At 31.7% G+C, this 24,339-nt stretch overlaps 1 protein-coding gene across 1 annotated transcript in view; it reads left to right on the plus strand.

The window, feature by feature from the left end:
- The first annotated feature begins 2,523 nt into the window (after positions 1 to 2,523).
- LOC129917946 (hemocytin) overlaps positions 2,524 to 24,339 on the plus strand; it is a 43,031-nt gene continuing 21,215 nt past the window's right edge. The window contains exons 1-18 of the mRNA XM_055998196.1: positions 2,524 to 2,731; positions 12,802 to 12,870; positions 12,944 to 13,087; positions 13,148 to 13,407; positions 13,470 to 13,629; positions 13,778 to 13,905; positions 13,987 to 14,082; positions 14,150 to 14,338; positions 17,830 to 17,987; positions 18,065 to 18,225; positions 18,286 to 18,440; positions 18,496 to 18,926; positions 18,994 to 19,162; positions 19,224 to 20,583; positions 22,388 to 22,714; positions 22,778 to 23,094; positions 23,156 to 23,529; positions 23,694 to 23,865. Of these exons, the coding sequence (XP_055854171.1) occupies positions 2,640 to 2,731; positions 12,802 to 12,870; positions 12,944 to 13,087; positions 13,148 to 13,407; positions 13,470 to 13,629; positions 13,778 to 13,905; positions 13,987 to 14,082; positions 14,150 to 14,338; positions 17,830 to 17,987; positions 18,065 to 18,225; positions 18,286 to 18,440; positions 18,496 to 18,926; positions 18,994 to 19,162; positions 19,224 to 20,583; positions 22,388 to 22,714; positions 22,778 to 23,094; positions 23,156 to 23,529; positions 23,694 to 23,865 (4,762 nt within the window). The 5' untranslated portion in view covers positions 2,524 to 2,639. The remainder of the gene's footprint in view (positions 2,732 to 12,801; positions 12,871 to 12,943; positions 13,088 to 13,147; positions 13,408 to 13,469; positions 13,630 to 13,777; positions 13,906 to 13,986; positions 14,083 to 14,149; positions 14,339 to 17,829; positions 17,988 to 18,064; positions 18,226 to 18,285; positions 18,441 to 18,495; positions 18,927 to 18,993; positions 19,163 to 19,223; positions 20,584 to 22,387; positions 22,715 to 22,777; positions 23,095 to 23,155; positions 23,530 to 23,693; positions 23,866 to 24,339) is intronic.

A 24,339-nucleotide genomic window follows, 5' to 3' on the forward strand; every position in this document is an offset into this window, starting at 1 on the left:
ATTATTTAGGTATATTGCGAAAACATAATTTTAAGAGTTTTTGATCGCAAAACGAAGTACCTATGGTAGCTATTTTATTTCTTATAAAAGAAAGAATTTTTAGAAAAAATGTTTTCAAAATCGTTAAGTCGTTTTCTTTTGTCTTTATTTTCTTTTTGTACCTGACCTTACATAAAAAAATTCAAAACATTTTTCAAAAAAAATATTTTGCATACCAAAAATCAATATAAATAAATAATTAATGAACCCATAAAAAGAAGTTTAAACAAATTTTATGCACCTGTTTAAAAAATCTATTTTTGCAAAATGTTGTTTAAAAAAATCAATTTTTTTTTCGAATTTAACTGATCAATAATATTACTGTTAATTAAATTTTGTAAACAAACATTTTCATTAAAATCCATTAAATCATTTACGTTTGAGTCAGAAATGAAGAAAGCGGTTACAAGCTACCTTTAATTTTGACTCTAAAAATAAAATTTCAATCGATTTTATCTAATATTCTTAAGATCTTTTTCTCGTTCACTATATTTCGATTCCAACATTTTCTTCCTCGCTTTATTTTCATTACTAAATACTGCACAAATATTGACATAAGGTGTGTGATTTGTTTCAAATATTAAAATGATAAGGGCATTATGGCGCAGTTCCGCTATAATAAACATCGGATTTAAAAACTTTTCTTATCATTATCTTCTTTCCTGTACTTTCCATTTCTATCTGCATTATGTACTTATTTTTTTTTAATTACAATCGTTTTAGAATTTCAATTAAAAAAAAAAAAAAAACAACTTATACGGATGCAACAAGATTTTTTAAACAATATTATTATTGTAATTGACATAAATGATTCATTCGGAATAACCTCGATAAAAAAAAAATAATTTTTACAACTCAAAACAATGTAAATGCAAAAAAATGTAAACAAGAAGCTTATCTAATAACGTTTGACCAATGTAATAAATTAACGTATAGCAATTTTTCTTATTCATGATGTATTGGTGTTTGATATTATACAACATTCCAATTGGGAATTCCTAGAAAAATAAATTATTTGACGTATCTACCCACGAGGAAATAATATTCATATTTTAAATTAGCTACCGGATTGAGTAATGATTAATGAATGTCCCATTAAGACACCAGAAAAAAAGTTAAAAAAAAAATTGTTCAGGAAGGAAGTGGTTTCATTGGCAGGTGATTCACTTGACTTCAATGAAGGAAGTAATTCCTCCTAATTTATTTATTGTTTAAAAAATGGATATTTTAAAATCAGGGATTTATATGGCTTTGCATTGTCAAGTTGAGGCTATGAGAACAATAGTGGCGTAAGCCATAAAATTCAGTTTTGAACAACGAGAGATTTAAGATATACAGGGTTTTATAAAACAACACTTTTTTTAATGATATCTAGTTTTGAGTGCAGCTAGCTGCATTAATCTATTAAAAAAGATGTATAAAAAGACTAATTTTTTATGGAAAACCCATTTTTGAAAAAAAGTGATCTCAGATGAAAATTATAATTTTACCAATTTTTGTTTATAGGTAGCAATGTCTCTATATTCAGGTGCGAAATCACTTTTTTTACTACATATAATATTCAATTTTCATTAGATTAAGTTAAAAGTTTAAAAAAAACTTAATACTTGACTTTTATTAAGACCTTAAATCTCATAGAATCCCGCATGATTATCTAATTTCTTCAACTGTTTCTGTAGTTTAAAGATAGCTCAAAGTAAATTATGTTATCCAAAAAAACTTCTTATTTTCGTATTATTTAATCTTGTGCTATATATTTCTTGGCACCAAAAAAATAACACACGCGTCCTCTTTTAATTTAATTTCTTAAAAGACGCTCGAGCAAAAAAGAAAGATAAGACCAATTCCAAAAATACAATATATTCATATATCCACTATCAAACATGGGGTCCATTTCAATGTCATGGTAAGTGCGTCAGTTGGCTGTCCTCCGTCGTTGTTATCGTTACTTAAGCAATTTTTTTTATATCATTGCTCTCTGTCATTACCATAACATTTGCAAAATCGTATTCTTGACCTAAATTATTATTTCGCATTAATTTATGAAGCATTTTCTATATCAAGTCTACAGGAAATCGCATAATGTGGTTTTCTTGATAGTGAGACGGAGATCGCATGTTTTATTTTTTTTTTTCTCAGAAAAATTAAGAGAATTTTTAAGAGCTGAAATTGAGATTTTATACAGTGAGTCAGTACAAATTCTTAAAGTTTTTCAGTTTAATTATTATCAGATTGCAGTTGAGAGAAGTTGTTTTTATATGGCCTTTACTGTAGAACTCTGATAAATCTTTTACTTCAGAATTCAAACTGAGAATTTTCGTGTATTTCAAGCTTCTTTTTGAGATGATATTATATTAACTTGGTAAATTCTTTATCAGTTATTTAAGAAAGCATATTTTAGAATCGTTAGGTGGGGATAGAAAGATTTTTCTTATAAAAGGAGGTTAACAGAGCTGCGCAAATTTAGTTGCTGCCGACATCCTGAACATTTAAAGTTCCTTTTAAATCGTGTTTCGGGTTGTCAAATGTACTAAAAAAATACAGTTAAAAATCGTGTACTTAAAATCTGGTGTTAAAAAAAACTAAAAAAAAAGCCAATTATGGGCTTAAGTGGAATTATAGTGTTGTTAGCGATATCCTTGCATTTAGTGTTGGGAGGTGGTGAAACATTTTCAAGCAAGGAAGATAAAATGTAAGTTTTCATCATTTTATGGAATACTTTCGATTCTTTTTGGATGAAGGAAAAAATCCTTTTTTTTTTAATAATCCTCAGAAAATAAAAAAAATTGTTTTTTTGTTTGTTGATTTTCATTTCATTATTTATTTCACTTTTTTTAAATACAATGATCAGATAGTAAATCAAACTCAGCAGGATATACGCAATGTCTGATGCATATCGTTGATTTAATTTTAATGCTTTCATTGAAAAAAAAAATATATTTTTAAATGATTTTCAATTTAAAATGTAGGTATGTATAAGAGGCAGGATGTGAATATATTGCGGTGTATTGGTTTGCGTGTGAGTTAATCAAGTGGAGATATATATCTTTTAATCAATGCTTAATAATGTTTAAAATATACTTAAAATATGTGCGTATTTACATATAACAGAAAATGATTAAATTATAAAGCAATTGTGAGAGTTAAGTAAATATTAAATGAAGAATATTTTTTTTTCTGAAGGATTTATACATATTTCTTGGATAATTTATTATTATTTGTTGAGTAAATTTGAGCATAGTATTTTAACTTTTAAATTTTATTGGGTCATATTTTCGGATTTATCTTAGACCGTTGGCATCAAACAAAAAATTTAATAAAGATTGAAATATGATGTTTAAATTCGTTTATACTTTTACATCAATCTATATTTTGAAAAAAAAAAAAAAAAAAAAACTTCTATTATATCGATATGTTTTAGTATGCTATATCCGAAGTATGGATATGTATATTTTTTTTAAGTCACATATTTTCGAAAATGAAATACTACATACCTAAAAAAATGCCAAGGAAAAATTATTCTAAGAAAAAATCGATTTTTTGATAAATTTTAAGTAATATAATAAATAAAAAAATAAATCTTGACATTAAGAACGCCAATGAAGAATGTTTACTGAAATTAGATGACAATAATTATGATTAAATTCTACTGAATTTTTTCTCGATCGTTAAAACATTAAATTTATTACGTAATTATTAATTACGTATTTAGGAATAATACAATAAACACGCGTAAATTCAAATGTATTTCTGAGATTAGAATATTAATAAAGGACTTTCTGTGATACCTACATATATTTTATTTTTATGTATATGAATTTGTGTTTTTTTTTTTATTTCTTGTGTGATTTTGTACTACAGTATTAAAGGGAAAGCTTAAAAAGACGAGATAACTATTACCTAATATTGGGTTATATGCATAAAAAATAGTAGGTAAATGCTGTTACTTAAAAAATTGTAAAGTAGGTATGAACTTTTTTATACCTACACATTTTGTGCATATAAAACCTAGTTTATACTTATTAGTATTCAGTTGCTAGTATTTATTATTTTTTATGCATTGAGAAAAATATTCAAGAAAAAAAATTATACATGTATTAGGTAGGTACATACCTATTTAAAAATATTTTTTTTCTTAATTTTGTTTTTTTTGTTGATCAATATTTTGAAGAAGGAAATATTGGATATTTTGAGTGATACAATTTTTACAATTCAAAAGCGTTTAAAAATAAAAAAAAAGCTTGCTCGTGTACGAGGTCCAAATGTCGTATGTTAAAGGAGGATGTATATTTTTTTTGTTTCTCTTTAAATTAAATTTGTTTTAAATAGTTTTACAAAGTTTTTGCAAGAATAGCTTTTACGTTTATGTATTTCAACTTTTACTATTAGAGAAAGTGTGAGATCCAATATTGCGTAGGTACCTACCTACCATTTCATTATTTGAATTGTAATTTTTATAATTCATTGATTCAGTTGTAAAGACAAAATAATAAATCAAATTCCTTGGTTGACATCACGGTTACATTTTTTGATGTAATGAAAATACAAAATTTGAATACCTTAAAAACTAATTTTCTTGAAGAGTTTTTTGTTTTCTTATGTTAGTTTAAATTGGTTTTAAATGAACTTTCATTTTTGATAAACCTATAATGGAAAAACTTATTTTGTTTATTAGTTACTTCTTTTTAAAATCTATGACATTGGGTTTGGGGCAGTTTCCATATAAAGTACAGTTCAAGCGGTGGCGGCACTAGCAGCAATTCTGGGGGATGAATCATAGCGACTTTGGTATAAATAATTGTGATTGTAAAATTAATGGGTTGGGTTCAGTGGCGGATCCAGGATTTTTTTCTGGGGGGGGCACAAGGGACGGATTGGCAAAATCAGCCAATCGCCTTGTCGCCATGTCGCCATGTCGCCTTCTCGCCATGTCGCCATGTCGCCTTGTCGCCTTGTCGCAATGTCGCCTTGTCGCCATGTCGCCTTGTCGCCATGTCGCCTTGTCGCCTTGTCGCCATGTCGCCTTGTCGCCATGTCGCCTTGTCGCCATGTCGCCTTGTTGCCATGTCGCCTTGTCGCCATGTCGCCTTGTCGCCATGTCGCCTTATCGCCATGTCGCCTTGTCGCCATGTCGCCATGTCGCCTTGTCGCCATGTCGCCATGTCGCCTTGTCGCCATGTCGCCTTGTCGCCATGTCGCCTTGTCGCCATGTCGCCTTGTCGCCATGTCGCCATGTCACCATGTCGCCTTGTCGCCATATCGCCTTGTCGCCATGTCGCCTTGTCGCCATGTCACCTTGTCGCCATGTCACCTTGTCGCCATGTCACCTTGTCGCCATGTCGCCTTGTCGCCATGTCGCCTTGTCGCCATGTCCCCTTGTCGCCATGTCGTATTCAAATCGCAATGCATACTTGTCATAAGAAAACTATTGATACGAATATCTTTTTAACGGTTAAAGCAATTAATTTGCTGCCAGGGAACTTTTTATAGAACGTTTAAGTCCCTACAAGAAAACATCTTGCTAATTTGAAAATATTGAATTGTCAGTGAATTAGAAAATTTTGAAATTGAAAATTGATTTTTTAATTTTTTTCTCGATTTAAATCGTGAATAACTTCTTTAGAACTCAATTTAGGGAAAATTACTATGAGACCTTTTTTGTAGAGAATTAAATTTCCTGTAAGAATCTGTCGTGGTTTTATTTTTCTTTTCACTTATTTGCTCATCACAAAATTCCAAAGTGAAACAGTCAAATTGAAAAAAACACTTCGATTTAAAAAGCTTAATTACTCGAATACGGCTCGTCTGACGAAAATTTTCAATCAGATCTTTTTTGTAGGAAATTTAATTGGTGCCGTGAAATAACGCCGAGCGAAATAACGCCGAATTCCAAAATTCGGCGTTATTTCACTTTACAAAAGCGAAATAACGCCGAATTTCAACATTCGGCCTTATTGCACTTTGTCAAAGTGAAATAACGCCGAGTCCCAACTGAGAAATAAGGCCGAATGTTAGAAAAGTCAGCATAAGAGCAGACGCAAGGTAACCGGTATGTTACCCTTTTTCTTATTTTCAAAGGCATATAAGTCCCAAATTTATTTGGGCACAATGGCTCCCATACCAATTTGGGACTTATGTCCATCCCATCGAGGTATAGGTTCCAAAAAAGTTTTGGCTCTTATTTCTTATATGCCTCTTAATTATTCATTAACCTAGATAAGTTTCAAGATGTGATAAAAATGTGGCGCAGGGACATAAGACCCAAGGACATAACGCCCACTCTTTATTTTTGGGAGTTATGTTCCACTTGAGTGGGACGACATTTAATTTAAGAATTATATCCCACTTGAGTGAGACATTAGCCCAACATATTTTTTATTTAACTGGGACATAAGCCCCACACTTTTCGAAATATAAAACAATAATGTAGAATAACTTTTGTTCTATTTTATTCGCGTTTTGTTTCAGATTCTTTAAATGAAAAAGAAACTTTGAATACAACCAACCTCGCATGATAAGCGCGGGTCATTTTGAAAATTATCTCGCAAATAGGGCGGTCATCACAATACAAAGATAAGAAACGAATAAATCCCACCTGTTTTAATTGGTGGAAGGCAAAGCGGAAAAAAATTTGCTTACATGAGAATATATTTAATTTTCGGAACCCAAACGCGAAGCGGAAAAAAATTTTGCCCACGGGAGAATCAATTTTGAGGTGTGAAAATAAAAATTCGCGCGAATTTTTATTTTCACACCTCAAAATTGATTCTCCCGTGGGCAAAATTTTTTTCCGCTTCGCGTTTGGGTTCCGAAAATTAAATATATTCTCATGTAAGCAAATTTTTTTCCGCTTCGCGTTTGCTAAGTTATAACACAAACAGGACTTAGGCGTATAAATAGTGAAGTATGTTTGTAGGCTGGGGACATGCTGTCCTGCTTTGGATACACTATTGGATAGGCGTATGTGCCAATAGGGTAGGACATAAGTGCAAAATCGAATTTTGTAACTATCCCAAATCCAGTTGGGAAATAATTTTATAATTTGTGAGACATAACGTCCATCTTTTATTTGTGGGTCTTATGTCCAACCTGATTTTGACAATTAATTTGGAACTTATGTCTCACTCAATTGGGACTTAAGTCCACAAATATAAAGTGGCTGTTATGTCCATGGGCCTTATGTCCCTTTGCCAAGAATATGGCATTTCAATATCAAACTGACTACAGGTGGTTACATTGCAATTTTTCCTAAGCTCCACTTAGCAGGATTTGCCTCACCGAAAAAGTGAAATAATGCCGAATCGGCGTTATTTCACTTTGTCATTGTGAAATAAGCCCGAATGTTGAAATTCGGCCTTATTTCGCTTTTGAAAGTGAAATAACGCCGAATTTTGGAATTCGGCGTTATTTCGCTCGGCGTTATTTCACGGCACCAATTTAATTTTTTATAAGAAAAAATGAACAGAAATTTTTTTTACTTTGATCGTCTAGCAGTTCTGTTGTAAAACATCATATCATGTATAAAAATAAAAAAAACCGATGATAGACCTCTTAAAATTTTTTTTAACGGCTCAAATTTTCACCAAATTTTTTTTTTCATCATCCTGAACAAGATTTTCGAAGTAACTTTCAAAAAAAAAATATTTTTTTTTTTTGGCCCAGTCTAATATACAATTATTTTTTTTTTAGAATACCATTCATACCTTGGTTGTTGATGTCCATAGGTATCAAAATTTTTCACCAAAATCACTTTGAAGTAAAAAAAAACACTTAGAAAATTGAAAAAAAATTTCGTGTTTAGTTATTCGTTTTTATTTGTGAGGTGGTAAAGGGATGCAACAAACAATAAAATTCGCATTTCCAGCCAGAAATAGACAAGAGTTTCACTCAAGTACTTTCTGTAATTATTCATATAATTTAACAACTCTATTAATTTGATTTGCTTAAAGTATGAACCAGTTCTGGGGGGGGGCACGTGCCCCCGTGCCCCCCCCCCCCTGGATCCGCCGTTGGTTGGGTTCGATACCCCGCTTTTATATTCCAATTTTTTTTAAATCCCGCTTTTACAACTCCGTTTTTTCATAATCCCGCTTTTTATAATCCCGCTTTTTTATAATCCCGGTTTTATAATCCCGATTTTTATATTTTTATCCCGATTTTGCAATCAAATTTAGCTGTTTTATTTTCAAAAAATCAAGCGATTTCTTAAAATAAAACAACTTGTTTTGATTGCAAAATCAGGAAAGTGGAAAATTAAAACAAATTACAAAATTAGAGATTTTGCTAAACGCATTTAATTATAACCTTTAACGAAAAAATATAATAGGTATATAAAAAAAATTTATGAAAAAGTAAACAATGTAATATTAAAAAGAAATCAATTTACAAACTAATATTTACTTTAAGGTTTCAGAAGAACAATCAAATCGTGATAATCTCATAGGGGAACCCGTCAAAAGTGTGAAAACAAAAAGTATTCACGACTTTTAGTATTAGGAAGGAAAGTATGAACAGATAAAAGTATTCAAGGAAAAAAGTATGCGCGACAAAAGTTCGAAAAATGGAAAACTATTATTTTGACTGGGTTTTGATCTGGCAATAGTTACAAAGAGAAAAGAGAATTTGCGAAAACAAAATTGGGGGTGGACAATTCTGATTGGTCAAGAAGGAAGAAATAGACGAATTTATTGTTAGATAGGGCTGGGGTCTCAGAAAAAAAGAGAGTATACAGAAATATTTATTCCAACCACCCATACGCTGCTATACTTTTTTTATTTTCAAAAATTATTGGCACTTAGTCTCGAGTTTTTTGTTTTTGAGAAAAATATTATCTAATTTATATCCTAGCGGCTTTATAAATTCGAATTAGTCTAGTGGACTAAGCGATTGCCTTTTACTCCACCGGCCTGGGTTCAAATCTGGGTGTAGTTGCGATAGCTTTTTTAAAAAATTTTTTTTAATTGTGTTTTTTTTTTATTATTTTTCACAAGAATATTCGGTTGTGATAAATAATTTATCAATAATAAACCATCATTTTGGTTATTTTACCATCAACAAAGTCACTTTTTATTTAGTGCTATACTCTAAACATGGATTTCCGTGTATTAAATTTTGATGTTTTGCTAACGGCTAAACTGGAGGTTAAATTCATTATTGGTCTGCGGATTTTCTAAAACCTAAAGGTTTTTTTTTAACCTTAGCTCTAATTTTGATTATAAGTAAGGCCCAATATAAATTTCAACTTTACGAAATAAAGTTTAATGCAAGTAAACTGCACACCTTTAAGTTAGTCTGGCAGGCACTTGTGCACATTAAAAAAGTATGGCAATTTTTTTTTTTCAACTTCTCGATGGTTAAACTAAATTCTATAAAAAATTCAACCTTACAATGCCAGCTTTTAAAAAAAATTTTTTTACACTTTCAAGGTCATTACATATATACAGGGTGTCCCACAGTCACCGCCCCAAATGAAAACCATGGATTCCTGAGGTCATTTTAAGTCGAAAAACTCAAGAGGTAATTTTCTCGTTTTCGTCCCGTTTTCGAGTTACCACGGTTGTTATGATTTTTGCTCGCTTGTGCTTTAACTAGCATTATCTTTGCCAAACTACGTTTGATTTGAAAGATTTTTTTTACAACCAATCAAAAATTTATTACAGTTTTAGTTTGTCTCAAAACTTTTTTTTCTGCGGACAACTGTTTCTCCACAATTTTGCATCAAACACAATTTTCTTCGTTTTTTAAGTTGTTTTTTATACTTTCATATCATTTGAGGCAAAAAAACACGTTAATGAGTATTATTTTTTTGTGCTTTTTATTAAAGCCCAGTTTATTTTCATAAAAAAAAAAACAGTTTTATTTCATAAAAAAGGCTACTGCAAGTAATTTAAAAAAATAAACAAACTGAGTGAATTAAAAAAAAATAATTTTTGAATACAAAATTAATTTAAATGAACTAAAACTTTTTCTGAGCTTTACCTATTTGTTCTTTTCTTAAACACAATTGTGGTTGTCCGCAGAAAAAAAGTTTTGAGACAAACTAAAACTGTAATAAATTCTTGATTGGTTGTAAAAAAAATCTTTCAAATCAAACGTAGTTTGGCAAAGATAATGCTAGTTAAAGCACAAGCGAGCAAAAATCATAACAACCGTGGTAACTCGAAAACGGGACGAAAACGAGAAAATTACCTCTTGAGTTTTTCGACTTAAAATGACCTCAGGAATCCTTATTTTCATTTGGGGCGGTGACTGTGGGACACCATGTATATACATATGTAATGACCTTGAAAGTGTAAAAAAATTTTTTTTAAAAGCTGGCAATTTTTTATAGAATTTAGTTTAACCATCGAGAAGTTGAAAAAAAAATTGCCATACTTTTTTAATGTGCACAAGTGCCTGCCAGACTAACTTAAAGGTGTGCAGTTTACTTGCATTAAACTTTATTTCGTAAAGTTGAAATTTATATTGGGCCTTACTAATAATCAAAATTAGAGCTAAGGTTAAAAAAAAACCTTTAGGTTTTAGAAAATCCGCAGACCAATAATGAATTTAACCTCCAGTTTAGCCTTTAGCAAAACATCAAAATTTAATACACGGAAATCCATGTTTAGAGTATAGCACTAAATAAAAAGTGACTTTGTTGATGGTAAAATAACCAAAATGATGGTTTATTATTGATAAATTATTTATCACAACCGAATATTCTTGTGAAAAATAATAAAAAAAACACAATTAAAAAAAATTTTTTTAAAAAGCTATCGCAACTACACCCAGATTTGAACCCAGGCCGGTGGAGTAAAAGGCAATCGCTTAGTCCACTAGACTAATTCGAATTTATAAAGCTGCTAGGATATAAATTAGATAATATTTTTCTCAAAAACAAAAAACTCGAGACTAAGTTATAGACCAGTGCCAATAATTTTTGAAAATAATAAAAGTATAGCAGCATATGGGTGGTTGGAATAAATATTTCTGTATACTCTCTTTTTTTCTGAGACCCCAGCCCTATCTAACAATTAATTCGTCTATTTATTCCTTCTTGACTAATCAGAATTGTCCATTGCTCTTTTTGTTTTCGCAAATTCTCATTTCTCTCTGTAACTTTTGCCAGTCAAAATAATAATTTTCAATTTTCGAACTTTTGTCGCGCATACTTTTTTCCTTGAATACTTTTATCCTGTTCATACTTTCCTACCTAATAAAAGTCGAGAATACTTTTTGTTTTCACACTTTTTTCCTTGCCTCGCTCATCGCAGCTGCGAGACTGAAAATTAAATTTAGACCTCCTATCCTTATGAATAAATGTTTCTGTATACTCTCTTTTTTTCTGAGACCCCAGCCCTATCTAACAATAAATTCGTCTATTTCTTCCTTCTTGACCAATCAGAATTGTCCACCCCCAATTTTGTTTTCGCAAATTCTCTTTTCTCTTTGTAACTATTGCCAGATCAAAACCCAGTCAAAATAATAGTTTTCCATTTTTCGAACTTTTGTCGCGCATACTTTTTTCCTTGAATACATTTATTGTTTCATACTTTCCTACCTAATACTAAAAGTCGTAAATACTTTTTGTTTTCACACTTTTGTTACGGATTCATCTCATAGATTAATAATTACATAAAATGATCACCTTAAATTAAGTATACACACTACACAATCAAAAGAAATTCATTAAATTATATTTCAACTTATATTTGGATGCATTTTAACAGTTTTGATATTTATTTAAATGAAATTTCTTTTACTTGTGAACTCAATTTAAGGTATTAAGCATGTATTTTGTAAAAAAAAAAAAACGGGATTTGCGCAATTTGGCGGGATTTCAAAATGCGGGATTATAATTGATCGGTATTTTAAATAAGAGGGATTTCAGAAGACGGGATTTAAAAAATCGGTATTTTGAGTACACGGGATTTTGAAACTTTTTTTTCGGGATTTTCGAAAAACTGGATTTTAAACAGCGGGATTACGATACGCTCCCAAAATTAATATAAATGTATAGGCTCCAGTGAAAATCACCACATGCCCGCTCTTAGTCAAAATTAAATTTATGATGGTGTCACATCGTTTTAACTGAGTACCTACTTTCAAAATATATTTATCCTTATTACAAACCAACTTTGCTCTTCTATTAGATTTAATAAAATGATCTTTACCTACCTTTGTTAATAAGTTAACTAAATAGGTATATACATTATTCATATCATAATGAACCAACATTTGTTTTTGTGTTTTTATTTAACTCAGACATAATGTGTGAGGTTTGTCTAAATATGTATATAAGTTCTGAAAAATTGCTGCTACACTGCATAGTTTTGTCTAGTCCACTTATTTTAAGAGGACATCACCTTATTTTCAGTCGACTTTTTTTTCTCCGTGTAGATACAAAACCTTAAACAATGAAATATGAAAGACTTTCAAAAACTGTTTTGGGAACCGGTAACAAAGAATGCCAACATTAAGTTTCTGGGTACCTACAAAATTCGGGGAACAAAAAAATAAAAGTTTTAAAGTTGCAAAACTTTTAAGGTTGAGGCAGGCTACAAAATTTCATGTGGTACAAAACCTCTGATAACCAAATGTTTATGGTTTTATCGAGTAAACTTTCTTCGCTGTATGAATTCATAAGATTATCAGTGTCCCAAATGTATAGCCTTTTTTCTTTTGACATTGTTCCGTTTAACTCTCTGCTATAACATAAATATCTACATGATTCCAAATTTCTATTCAATTTTTATTTAAATTGATTTAATTTTTTTTTAGTATTGATAATTTAGCCAAAGAAGAACTTGAAGAGTCTAATCGAGCTGCCAGACATGTCGTCGATGGCTAGTGAGTACAAAAAAAAAACAGTATGTAATCATTACAAAAATTTTAATATTTTGTATGTTTTTTAAATGTATAGTGGAGGCTTTGGTGGTTATGGAAATTATGGCGGATATGGTGGATATAAAAGTGGCTATGGTGCTGTAAAGACAAGTCATTCGCATTATGGTCCTGCAGGTTATAATCCACAACCGCAGCAACCACAATCCAAAGCAGGAATAATGTAAGTTAATCGGTTCAAATTATTGAATTCCAACATTGTTATCAATTTTCAACTCTCTAGGAGCAAAATATCAGGCTGGTTTACTCCAAACAAAGCTTACACACCAAATATCCGACAAATTCCACCAGCTGGTTCTTGTCGTCAGCCATTACCTCTTCCCCAAAACGTACTCTACGAATGTCGTGATACTAGCTGCAAGGTTTCTTGTCCAGCAAACTTCATTTTTCCCGGTGGACCTTCTCAACTGAATGTGGTTTGTGTTTCTGGCAAATGGATTGTTCGAGATTCAACTATTGAGGACCTTATTCCACCTTGTACACGTAAGTTGTTCTTAACATCTCTTGAAGCAATTTTGAACAAGAACAAAATTTAATCTCCATAGCAAATTGCGTTCCACCATGTCAAAATAATGGAATCTGTCTTGAACCCGGTCTTTGTCAATGTCCTGAGAATTTCTACGGAGCACTTTGTCAAAACCGTAATTTACAATGCGCATCGAAACCACCAATTCCAAATGGCTCAAAAGTCTCCTGCAGGAATAAGTAAGTATACACTTTCGACCAATATTTATCCCATTTTGGAGAATTTGTCGTACATTTTTTTGCTGATGATATCCCATCGAGTTTCAATGAGTTGTTCCGGAAACTTACACAAAATGTATTTCTTTTTTTGAATTTATATTCGAAACAGTAATTGCAATGTTGAATGCATGAAGGGCTATCAATTCCCCGATGGAACTGGCATCACAAACCTCGAGTGCTTGGATGGCGAATGGCATCATCCGAAAAGTGGAAATCCAAAAGCTCCCGATTGCCAACGTAAGTTGAGTTACAACGAAAATTCAACAGAATTTTTTGGCAAAAATATTTAATGGATTTTTTTCTGTTATTTTTTCACAGCTATTTGCAATCCTCAGTGTGAAAATGGTGGCAAATGTATATCCATTAATATGTGTCAATGTAAAGCAAACCATAGAGGACCTCAATGTCAATATGGTATAAAATAAAAAAAACTACGTTTTTTTGGGATATTTTTGTTAAAATTTCTTTGTGTTGTTTTCAGATTTACAAGTTTGTAATGTTACAAAATCTGGTTTCAATGGAAATTATAAATGTTCGTTTGGTGTAAATGAAGCTTCGTGTACTTTAACTTGTCCAGGTGGTATTGCTTTGAGTGGACCAAAAGTATCAACTTACAATTGTCAATATAATACTGGAGAGTTTTCACCACCAATACCAAGTTGTTTATATCGTAAGTTGGAAATAGTCTAATATGTATGTATATGAAAATCAATGTCCCAAAAACTCGAAAACGACTCGAACGATAGTTTCTGGTTTCTTTTAAAGTATTCGTACTGAATTGAAAAGTTTGGTACCCCAAAAAAAAAAAAAAAAAAAACAAAAAAAATTGGGAAAACTTCAAGACACTTGAATTGAAAGTGTTTTTCATAACAAGTTAAAACATTTTTTTGATTTTGATATGATACTTGTTCCTTATCTAAATACCAGTAGAGCAAATTCCATAAACTTTTGAATCTTAGGAATCTTTGTCCTAAAAAAAAATTCACCCTTGTATTAGTTCGCAAGTTTTTGTAAGACTTAGATCAAAAACCGAAATTTGAGGAGATTTAATGAACTGAGTCGTATCTACTTGTCTTATGGTAAATAAAAACAACATAATATCTACCTACATTAAAACTTGTAGACCACAGCAAATATTAGGAGTGGAGGTATAACCAAAATATGAGTATGCAGTTTTATAGCCTTATGACTTCTAATGATGTATTCGAAAGTCTTGCAGCATTAAATCACGGCTTTATATGGTTTTCGGGGGGTTAAATAACGCGAGTTTTCCAATTAATGTGAGTAGGCTAAGTAAGCAAAAATTCACATTCTGAATATAAGGAATGATGCTCTGTCATTTCCACTGAGCCTCAATACCTCAATCTCGGTGATACGACAAATAGAAATCAAGATATAAGCCTTTTTAACTAACCATATCAACTCTCTTCTTGGAGAGTTTTGAGTTCAAAATAACAAACAAAAAATTAAACAGAAAAGTCTCCAAAACAAAGCCGCTTTAAAAGCTTATATCTTGAGTTCTATTAATCCCATCGTCAAGATTGATGTCTTCAGGCTTAGGGAAAATGACAGAGCATCAGTTGCTGTATAAATAATATGAAATAGTGTGAATTTGTATGAAAAGGAAAACTCACATTTTTCAACCCCTTGAAAACAATACAAAGCCGCGATTTAAAGCTGCCAGACTTTTGAATTCGTTATAAGAACGCATAAGGCTATAAAACTGCATACTCACATTTTGGTTATCCCTCCACTCCCAAAATTTGCTGTGGGCTCTTAGACTATTGTTATGAAGAAACTTCGTCTAGCTTCTTTCAAGAAAATTGTAAAAAATTAAAAAGTGAAGTAACAAAACTTAAAAAAAATTCGGAATAAGGGTAGAGGTAATGTTTCTTAAAATTTTTGTAAAAACAAAAACCATCTTTTTTCTAAAATTTTACCTAATTTTCTTCATGAACTAATATCTAGATGGTTCAAGGACAAAAATTATATGCATGTGAGGGAAAATTTTCCATCGTTTGAGACCAATTTTCTTTTAAATTGATTTAAACAAAATTTAATTGGTGGCGTTAGAAAATAAAAAAAAATTGTAGCTGCTCGCCCAGTTACGAAATTATGCTTTGGTTATCTTCACTATTAAATTTGTTTTTCAATCGTTTTCAGCTTGAATGAAATTGTAGAAAACAAAATTTTGAAAATCCTTGAATCATTTGTTTTTTAATCACAAGGTTAAAAATTCTGTAGTATTTTATTTTTAATACCTACCTTTTCTGTTACATACAGGTCTACACTAGAAAAAAGTTCTTTACCAATCGTTTTCAAATTTTGACACAACATTCCACTTACAATCCCGTAAGTTTTTTTTATCAGCGAAATTGGTGAATAAAGCAAACCGTGATCGCATCAGGGTTGTACTAAAAATTTACTAGTCAGAAAATTATAACTTTTTTTCTTGAAAAAAAAAAAAAAAAAACAATCTAAAAACTTACAAGAATGTAAATGGTAAGGAATTTTTTGAGATTTGCTATATTAAAAGCAAATGAACTTGAGATTATACCAAAAACGTTGATTTCAACTTCAGATTTCTTGAAGACAAAACTGATATTAAAAAGATTTAAATGGATTTAGAAAGTTCTTTTAAAAAAGCTACAAATTTAATTTAAACCAAACGCTAAGAAACAACCTCGAAAACTTTGTTTTTCTATTGGGAATATATCAAAAACTTGATGTGATAGAATTTTTCTATTTTCGGATTCGAGCTCAGCACACAAAAAACTTTTAGAAAAATATATTTTGGTTTCTGTAACAAAAACCTTGTTGACCAGTGTAATTAATCAACAACCACAACAATCAAAACCACAAGCTAGTTGATTCTCTTGGCAATAATTTTCAATTTTCAAGAGAGATTTATCAAATGAAAAATTTTTCGGTTAAGTAGCTAAAATAAAAGTAAAACAAAAAATCAAATAAAAAAAAAATAAAAAAAAATTTGTTGGAAAGAACGCAAGCTTCTTTAAAGACACTTTTATTAAAATCTGAAGATTATGATAAAGTCAGAAATTGTAAAAATCAATTTCAAATTTATGGAATTATAATACATAATATAAAAAAACAATCATGTGTGTAATTCACACGTGGTTGAAGTGAAACCTTAAAAATAATTTATTCCATCACTTTTTTTATATGACAACCTCAATAAATTTTAAACCATCTGAAAGCTTATTGTTTCAGTTCAAAATATTTAAATCGACCATGTCTATACAACATCTACAAAAAAAAAAAATCCAGAATTTTTTTAACCCAAGTAGTTTTCATAAAAAAAAAAACAAAACAATAAATCTCTTTTCTCTTCTAACGCCATTAAATCCATTTTTTAAAAGACAACCTATAATAAATTTTATATGATTATTATTTCACCTTTTATATGACGCTTCAATCATATTTCTACCATGCCTACAAAAAAAGTAAGAATTTTTTAAAGCCAACCATGTGGAAATTTCAAACTGAGATTACGGTACTTCCTCTACTGCTGGCTGGTCATCGGCAACAAACCTTCACAGGTGTTTTGAGGTATTTTTCAAGTTTTTTCAATTAAAGATTATATAACTTGTAGAGCACGTACCGTTATGTGTGATATATTAAATGAAAGGTAATATTATCAGCATATTAAAGTTAAATAAATTTGTTATGTGCTCTAGATCAAAAGATATAACGTGTATAGAAAAAGAACATCTTTTCACCGTTATCTCAGAATTTTGAATATGAAATGAATTGAAATTTTGCACAATTATAATTTATTTGATTACCTATCTACTGTATAAATTTCATTCATCTATCTATTAAAACAAAAAAGTTATGATCAATTGATTTTTCGAATCGCTTTTTCGTTTCATCATGTTTCAAATCACTACGATACTAAAGAAGTTTTCACTTCAATAATTTGAAATTCCTAAGATTTGGATAATTGTTGACAAATTCATTAATTGTGCACAATTTGTGCACAAGGCTTGGATATGTCCTCCATTTTTAAATATTCTGTCTAAAGACTGGGAACATATTGCAAAGAAAAAATTTCAAATAACAATTATTTCAAATAAGATCAAATATTTTTTCTGACTTTTCTATGAATAATTGCTGAGATAATTATAATTGTTTTTATAGCCAAAGGTTACAAGGTTGTTTCAAGCAAAAAGACTAGCAGCTTACAAGTTGTTCCTGGCAAGGGATACTACAACTACAAGGAAGACCATAACTCAAGCAGTGAGGTGAAAACCAGTCTTGAGTTTGTACCCACATGGAAGGAGCATAAAAAATACAGCGTAAGTTCATAGCTCTGAATATTTCAAAATTCTTTTTTTTTTTTTTTTGTAACATAAAACCTTTTACTCGTTTTAAGGAATTTTTCTCTTCATCTGAAGAATATATTGAAGCACCAAGTATTTACTCATTGTACTTTGAGGAAGATTTGAACATGATTATTGATAGATCTCCAAAGCCAGCTCTATGCGCTACATGGTCTGGAATAAATTTGAAAACTTTTGATGGAACCATTTTTAAGTAAGTCTGCAAATGTTTATTTCAAGATTTTTGAGTCCCTCATTCTTACTGTTTTTATAGAGCTCCTCTATCATGTTCACACACATTGGTCTCGGATAAAATTGATGGCACTTTTGACATCATCCTGAAAGCATGTCCCTACGGATCCGGCTACAACTGTCCACATTCACTAAAAATATATTGGCAATCAGTTGAATATACTTTCGAAAACTCAAGTAAGTCTTAAAATTTTAGAGGTCTGAAAACCGAAACTTATTTTTCTCCCACCAGATGGAACTGTAAAATTGTCAACTCCCCAAAAGAATCTCCCTATCCCAGTTCAAGTGAAAGGAATGAAAGTCTTACCTGTAGCACAACATCTTCGAATTGATTTGGACCCTGTTGGTATGACCTTGTTATGGGATAAGGCTCAGTACATTGCCATGCAAGCTACACCAGGTCTCTGGAATCGTACTGGAGGAATGTGTGGCTCATTCGATGGTGATCATCGCAATGATTTCATCTCAAAGGATGGAGTTCTTCTAAAAACCAGCAAGGCTTTTGCTGATTCATGGAAAGAAAGTGACGATTCGACTTTGTGCATTATGGACAATAGTGGTGAGGTTGATTTCACTAAACAGTGTGACCAGAAAGATCGATTAAAAGCTATCGAAGTTTGCGAACAGTTGCTAGAGAATTCTAAATTGACTGAATGTGTTAAGGTAAGGGTCTTGGATTTTTTGGGAAAAGGAGGGTCCAATAGTGGAGACTTTTTTTTTTAATTTGTAGCCATTTAACATGAACGCCCTGATGAAGTCATGTGTTAATGACTATTGTAACTGTGCCAACAAGGATCATCCTGAAATGTGTAATTGTGACTCTGTAGCCATGTTAGCTAAAGAGTGTGAGTTCCGAGGTATCAAGCTTGAACATGGTTGGAGAGATCTCCAAATTTGTCGTAAGTCTTTAAAAGCTTTCGTATAACTCTGATACTGGTCCTAAAAAGGTTTCATTTCTAGCTATCCAATGCAGTTTCGGTCGTATCTATCAACCTTGTGGTCCCAATCTTGAACCAACTTGCGGTTCCGATGTTATTCCAAACAAAGACAAATGCAATGAGGGTTGTTTCTGTCCAGAAGGCACTGTTCAATACAAGGACTCTTGTATCTCTCCAGAACTTTGTCCTTGCACGATGCGAAATAAGGAATTCAAAGCTGGAAGTACTATCACAAAAGACTGTAACACTTGCTCGTGTGAAAATGGCGTCTGGAAGTGCACCGATGAAAATTGTGGAGCCCGTTGTTCGGCCGTTGGAGACCCCCATTACACCACTTTCGATGGAAAGAAATTCGATTTTATGGGAAAATGCTCCTACTACATGCTCAAGACTGACAATATCACCGTTGAAGCTGAGAATGTTCCATGCGATGGAGCTATTTCTGACAATCCAGCAGCAAATTCATTGGAAACACCATCTTGTACAAAGTCATTGACAATTATCTCAGATATCAATGGAGTTAAGACCACAATAAAACTTGGTCAGAATCTTGTGACTCATGTGAATGACAAAGAGGTCTTGAAATTCCCAAAAATCACTGGAAATGATCAAATACTTATTCGACAAGCAAGTTCGACATTTATCACTGTAGACTTTACTGATGGAATATCAGTTTGGTGGGATGGACAGAATCAAGTTTATATTGATGCTCCACCAAGTTTACGTGAAAAGACATCTGGTCTTTGTGGAACCTTTAACTCAAAAACTCAAGATGATTTCTTGACACCCGAAGGAGATATTGAAACAGCAGTTGAACCATTTGCCAATAAATGGAGAACTAAGGACACTTGTGATGATCAAACTGTAGATGAACCTGGTCCACATCCTTGCACGGCAAATCCTCATATGCGAGAAGTTGCTGAAAAACATTGCGCCTGGTTAACAGATGATATATTCCTTGATTGTCAATGGTCTGTCGAACCGGAGACATATTATGAAAATTGTATTTATGATACGTGTGCTTGTAAGGAGGATCCTTCCAAGTGTTTCTGTCCAATTTTGTCAGCTTATGCTACAGAATGTACTAGACAGGGTATTAAAACTGGTTGGAGATATACTGTGAAGGAGTGTGCTATACAATGTCCAGTTGGACAAGTTTATGAAGAATGTGGTGATAGTTGTACGAGGACTTGTGATGATGTTGCTACGAAAAATACTTGTCAAAAGCATTGCATTGAAGGATGTCGTTGTCCAAAGGGAGAATATCTTAATGAAAAGAATGAATGTGTTCCGGCTAAGGATTGTCCATGTGTATATGATGGAATGACATTTAACACTGGTTATAAGGAAGTTCGTCCTGGAAGACAGTTTTTGGAACTTTGGTAAGAAATAGTTTGCTTTATATTTGATTTAAGATTCAAAAGTGAAAATCTCTACACTTTTTTGGTTATACAAAATTATTTTAGTTCCATGAGATTTTGAGATTTTTTTTTTGAAATGCTAAAACCTTGAAAAAATATCAAACATTTCAAAAAATTAAAACACTCCAACGACCTTTTTAAAAGGTTTGAAGAGAATCAACATAGATATATTTTAATAAGTTTTTTAGGATGAAATGTAGTTCGAGCGAAAAAAAAGCTTAAATAATAAAATCTCTCCAAAATCGTAATTGTACAAAATTTTAGTCTAGAAACTATACACTTCAAATCATTTAAGTCTCCACACTAATTTTTTTAACTGTTTTATTGAAGATTGTACTCCAAATCATTAATAATGGATCAAGTCTCCACTAAATGGTTTGGGTCTTTTTCCAAAATAAATCAATTAAATGCAACAGTTTTTTTGATTTTAAGGTGAATTTGGCCTTACCTTGGAGCCTTGTCTATGTAGTAGTTAAAGTCCTCACTTCAATTTCCAAAACACAACCAGTACTCATTGAATTGTTTATTTAAATTTTAAAAATTAAAATTAAATGCTTTTATGTTAATCTTTCCACTTCATATTTAGGGTCATTTGCGAAGTTTTCCTTAGCCAGGAACATAACCTTTAATGTAATTTAAGTCTCCACTGCATTCATTGGAGTTAAGGTAAAAACTTTCCATATCATTAGACCCAAAATTCAGCTAGTGTTTGGATATTTTGCAGCATATTCAATCTTTAAATCTCTACACCACAGTTTTTGGATCTTTAGTGAATATTTCCTTTCCCTGGCTTCTCTTTTTCAATGCAGCTTGAGTTCTGCTACAAACATTTTTAAGAAAAATGCATTCCATATCAGTAAAGTCTTAAAATGGAACTAGTCTCCACTGAATTAGTTAGATCTTTTGCATGCCACAGATTTAATCTCTCCATGTTAGTCTTTGAATCTTAAATTAAAACATCCTTTATACATTCTGAAACCTATTGTCCACTGTAGTTTGAGTCTCCAATATATGGAACTAAAATGGAACTAGTCTCCACTGAATTGTTTTGATATTTTTCAGTAGTTTCAATATACTCACGTCAGTTTTTGGATCTTTAGCGAATATTTCCTTTCGCTAAAACCTCTTTTTAAACTACAGTCTAAGTCTCCAAAATAAACTTTTATAAGTTTTGGACAGAAAGCCTGCATTCTATTTTTACTAAAGACTTAAAACGGAACAAGTCTCCACTGAATTATTTTGGTATTTTAAACATTTTTTAATCTCTCCATGTAAGAATTTGGATCTTTACTGGATATTTTAAGGTAAAAATGAGTTTCAAAAGCTTTTTAACAGCCTTAAACCTGAAATAAAAGACTCTCCAATCCAGTTTCTTCAAAAACTATGATTATAAAAACCCATATGAATTGTTAACAAGAAAATCTATTGATGTTTGTGCTTTACCTATATACTCTCATAGTTCTGAAAGCTTTAACAAAAAGTTTTTATTTTTTGTAAAGATGCATCCAATCAATCTCTACAATTTTTTAATAGGTCTAAAAAAAATTCTTAAAATTCCACAGAAAGTTGCAAAAATCTAATTCTACGCCTTTGGAGACTTTTTCAAATCTAGAAAGAAATTAAAATTAGTTTGAAGCCGTTCAAATTTAAACACAAGCCAAAATTCTATTCGACTTAATTCTTATAACCACACTATAAAAGCATTTTAGGGTTCCATAGCTTTAGCCCATTTGATATAAAAATATTTCTCCTTCCGTTCATTTAGCACTTGTGAAGGAGGTCTTTGGAACTGTGACATGGCTGAAGCTGGTGATAGCGAAAAATACCCACCTTCCTCCGAACTAAAAAGTCAATGTGCCAACAAGCCCAATGCTGAATTTTCCAAATGTGTACCAACCGAACCAAAAACCTGCAAAAATATGGACACCTACGTTGAAGATTTAGAAGACTGTACACCAGGCTGTGCTTGCATGGAAGGTTTCGTCTATGATACTACAACAAAAGAATGTCTAAAAGCCGATGACTGCCCATGCCATCATGGTGGTAAAAGTTACTCAGGCGGTGATAAAATAACTGAAGATTGTAACATTTGGTAGGAGTTTTTGTATGAATTTCTAAACTCTCCACAATTTCATTTGAAAACCCTTCCTTTTAGTTTGTGTCAATCTGGCAATTGGAAGTGTACAACAAACGAATGTGAACGCACCTGCAGTGTTTGGGGTGATTCACATTTCACCACATTCGATAACCATGAGTTTGATTTTCAAGGAGCCTGTGATTATATCTTGTCAAAGGGTGTTGCTGCTAACGGTGATTCATACTCGATTACAATACAAAATGTCCTCTGTGGCACTTTGGGAGTTACATGCTCGAAATCATTGCAAGTTACTTTAGACGGTAGTATAAATGATTCGATAACATTGTCAGCGGATTCGTCATACTTGGATGATCAAAGTAAATCTTCAATAGACAGTAAGTGCCTTCAAATCTCTCCACTCATTCTTTAAATCATTAAATTCGAAATTAATCTCAGAACTTCGTGAAGAACTTGGCAGCAAAGGACACTCATACAACATCTACAAAGCCGGTCTATTCACTGTTATCGAAATAATTCCACTAAAACTTCAAATCAAATGGGACGAAGGTACTCGCGTCTATGTTAAACTTGGCAAAGATTGGAAGGGTAGAGTTAATGGCCTATGTGGCAATTACAATGACAATGCCAACGATGACATGAAAACACCATCCCAAGGCCTAGAAACAAGTCCATTTCTATTTGGGCATTCATGGAAGATGCAAGAGTTTTGTGTAGCACCAATTCAACAAATCGACGCTTGCAAAGAACATCCGCAAAGAGAGACGTGGGCTCAACTTAAATGTGGTATTCTCAAGTCATCAATGTTTAAGGTATGAACATATACACACTCTGTTCGCTTTGCATGCATATTGACAGAGAATTTTGTGTGGAAAGTGAAAATTCGATTGCAAATTACATTACCTATCATTTTTCGTTGAACCATTTTGAAAACTCCCATCTCTATGTTTCTCTGTCTTTTTGTATGTGTTTTTAGGAATGTCATTCTGAGGTTCCTGTCGAAAAGTATCTGAAACGTTGCATCTTCGATACGTGCGCTTGTGACCAGGGAGGTGATTGTGAATGTTTGTGTACGGCAATCGCTGCATATGCTCATTCGTGTTCGGCCAAGGGGATCAACATTCGTTGGCGTACACAACACTTTTGTCGTAAGTATAAGAATAAGGTGAATTTTACAATGGTTAACATATTTTTGGTTAAACTGTACGAGATGGGGTATTTTTTCTTTAAATTTTATTTTCTTTTTTAAGGGTGTTTTGCATATTGGTGAGATGCTTTTAAATCTCCAAATTCAAATAAAAAAGAATATAAATCATTCTAAGCGCGCACCTTAAAATACATAGGTAGGTACTATTAATTACCAGGATTTTTTTTTTCAATTTGGAGACTTATTCCATGATAAAAGTTTTTGTCTTTAACATGGGGAAAATATTTCATGGAACAGCTGCTTCTTGCAATTAAGGAAAATATGAGATACCAATGCATTTTTTATAATTTGAAGACGTTTTGGAGACTTATTTAATATTTTCTGTTCAATTTGATATGCTTTCAAAGGAGCCTGTCTGGTTACTTGATGTATAAGTCTTATTCCATAATGAAAAATCAGCTGCTTCTTGAAATTA

The sequence above is a fragment of the Episyrphus balteatus genome, chromosome 4 (assembly GCF_945859705.1).
Source record: "Episyrphus balteatus chromosome 4, idEpiBalt1.1, whole genome shotgun sequence".
Lineage (NCBI taxonomy): Eukaryota > Metazoa > Arthropoda > Insecta > Diptera > Syrphidae > Episyrphus > Episyrphus balteatus.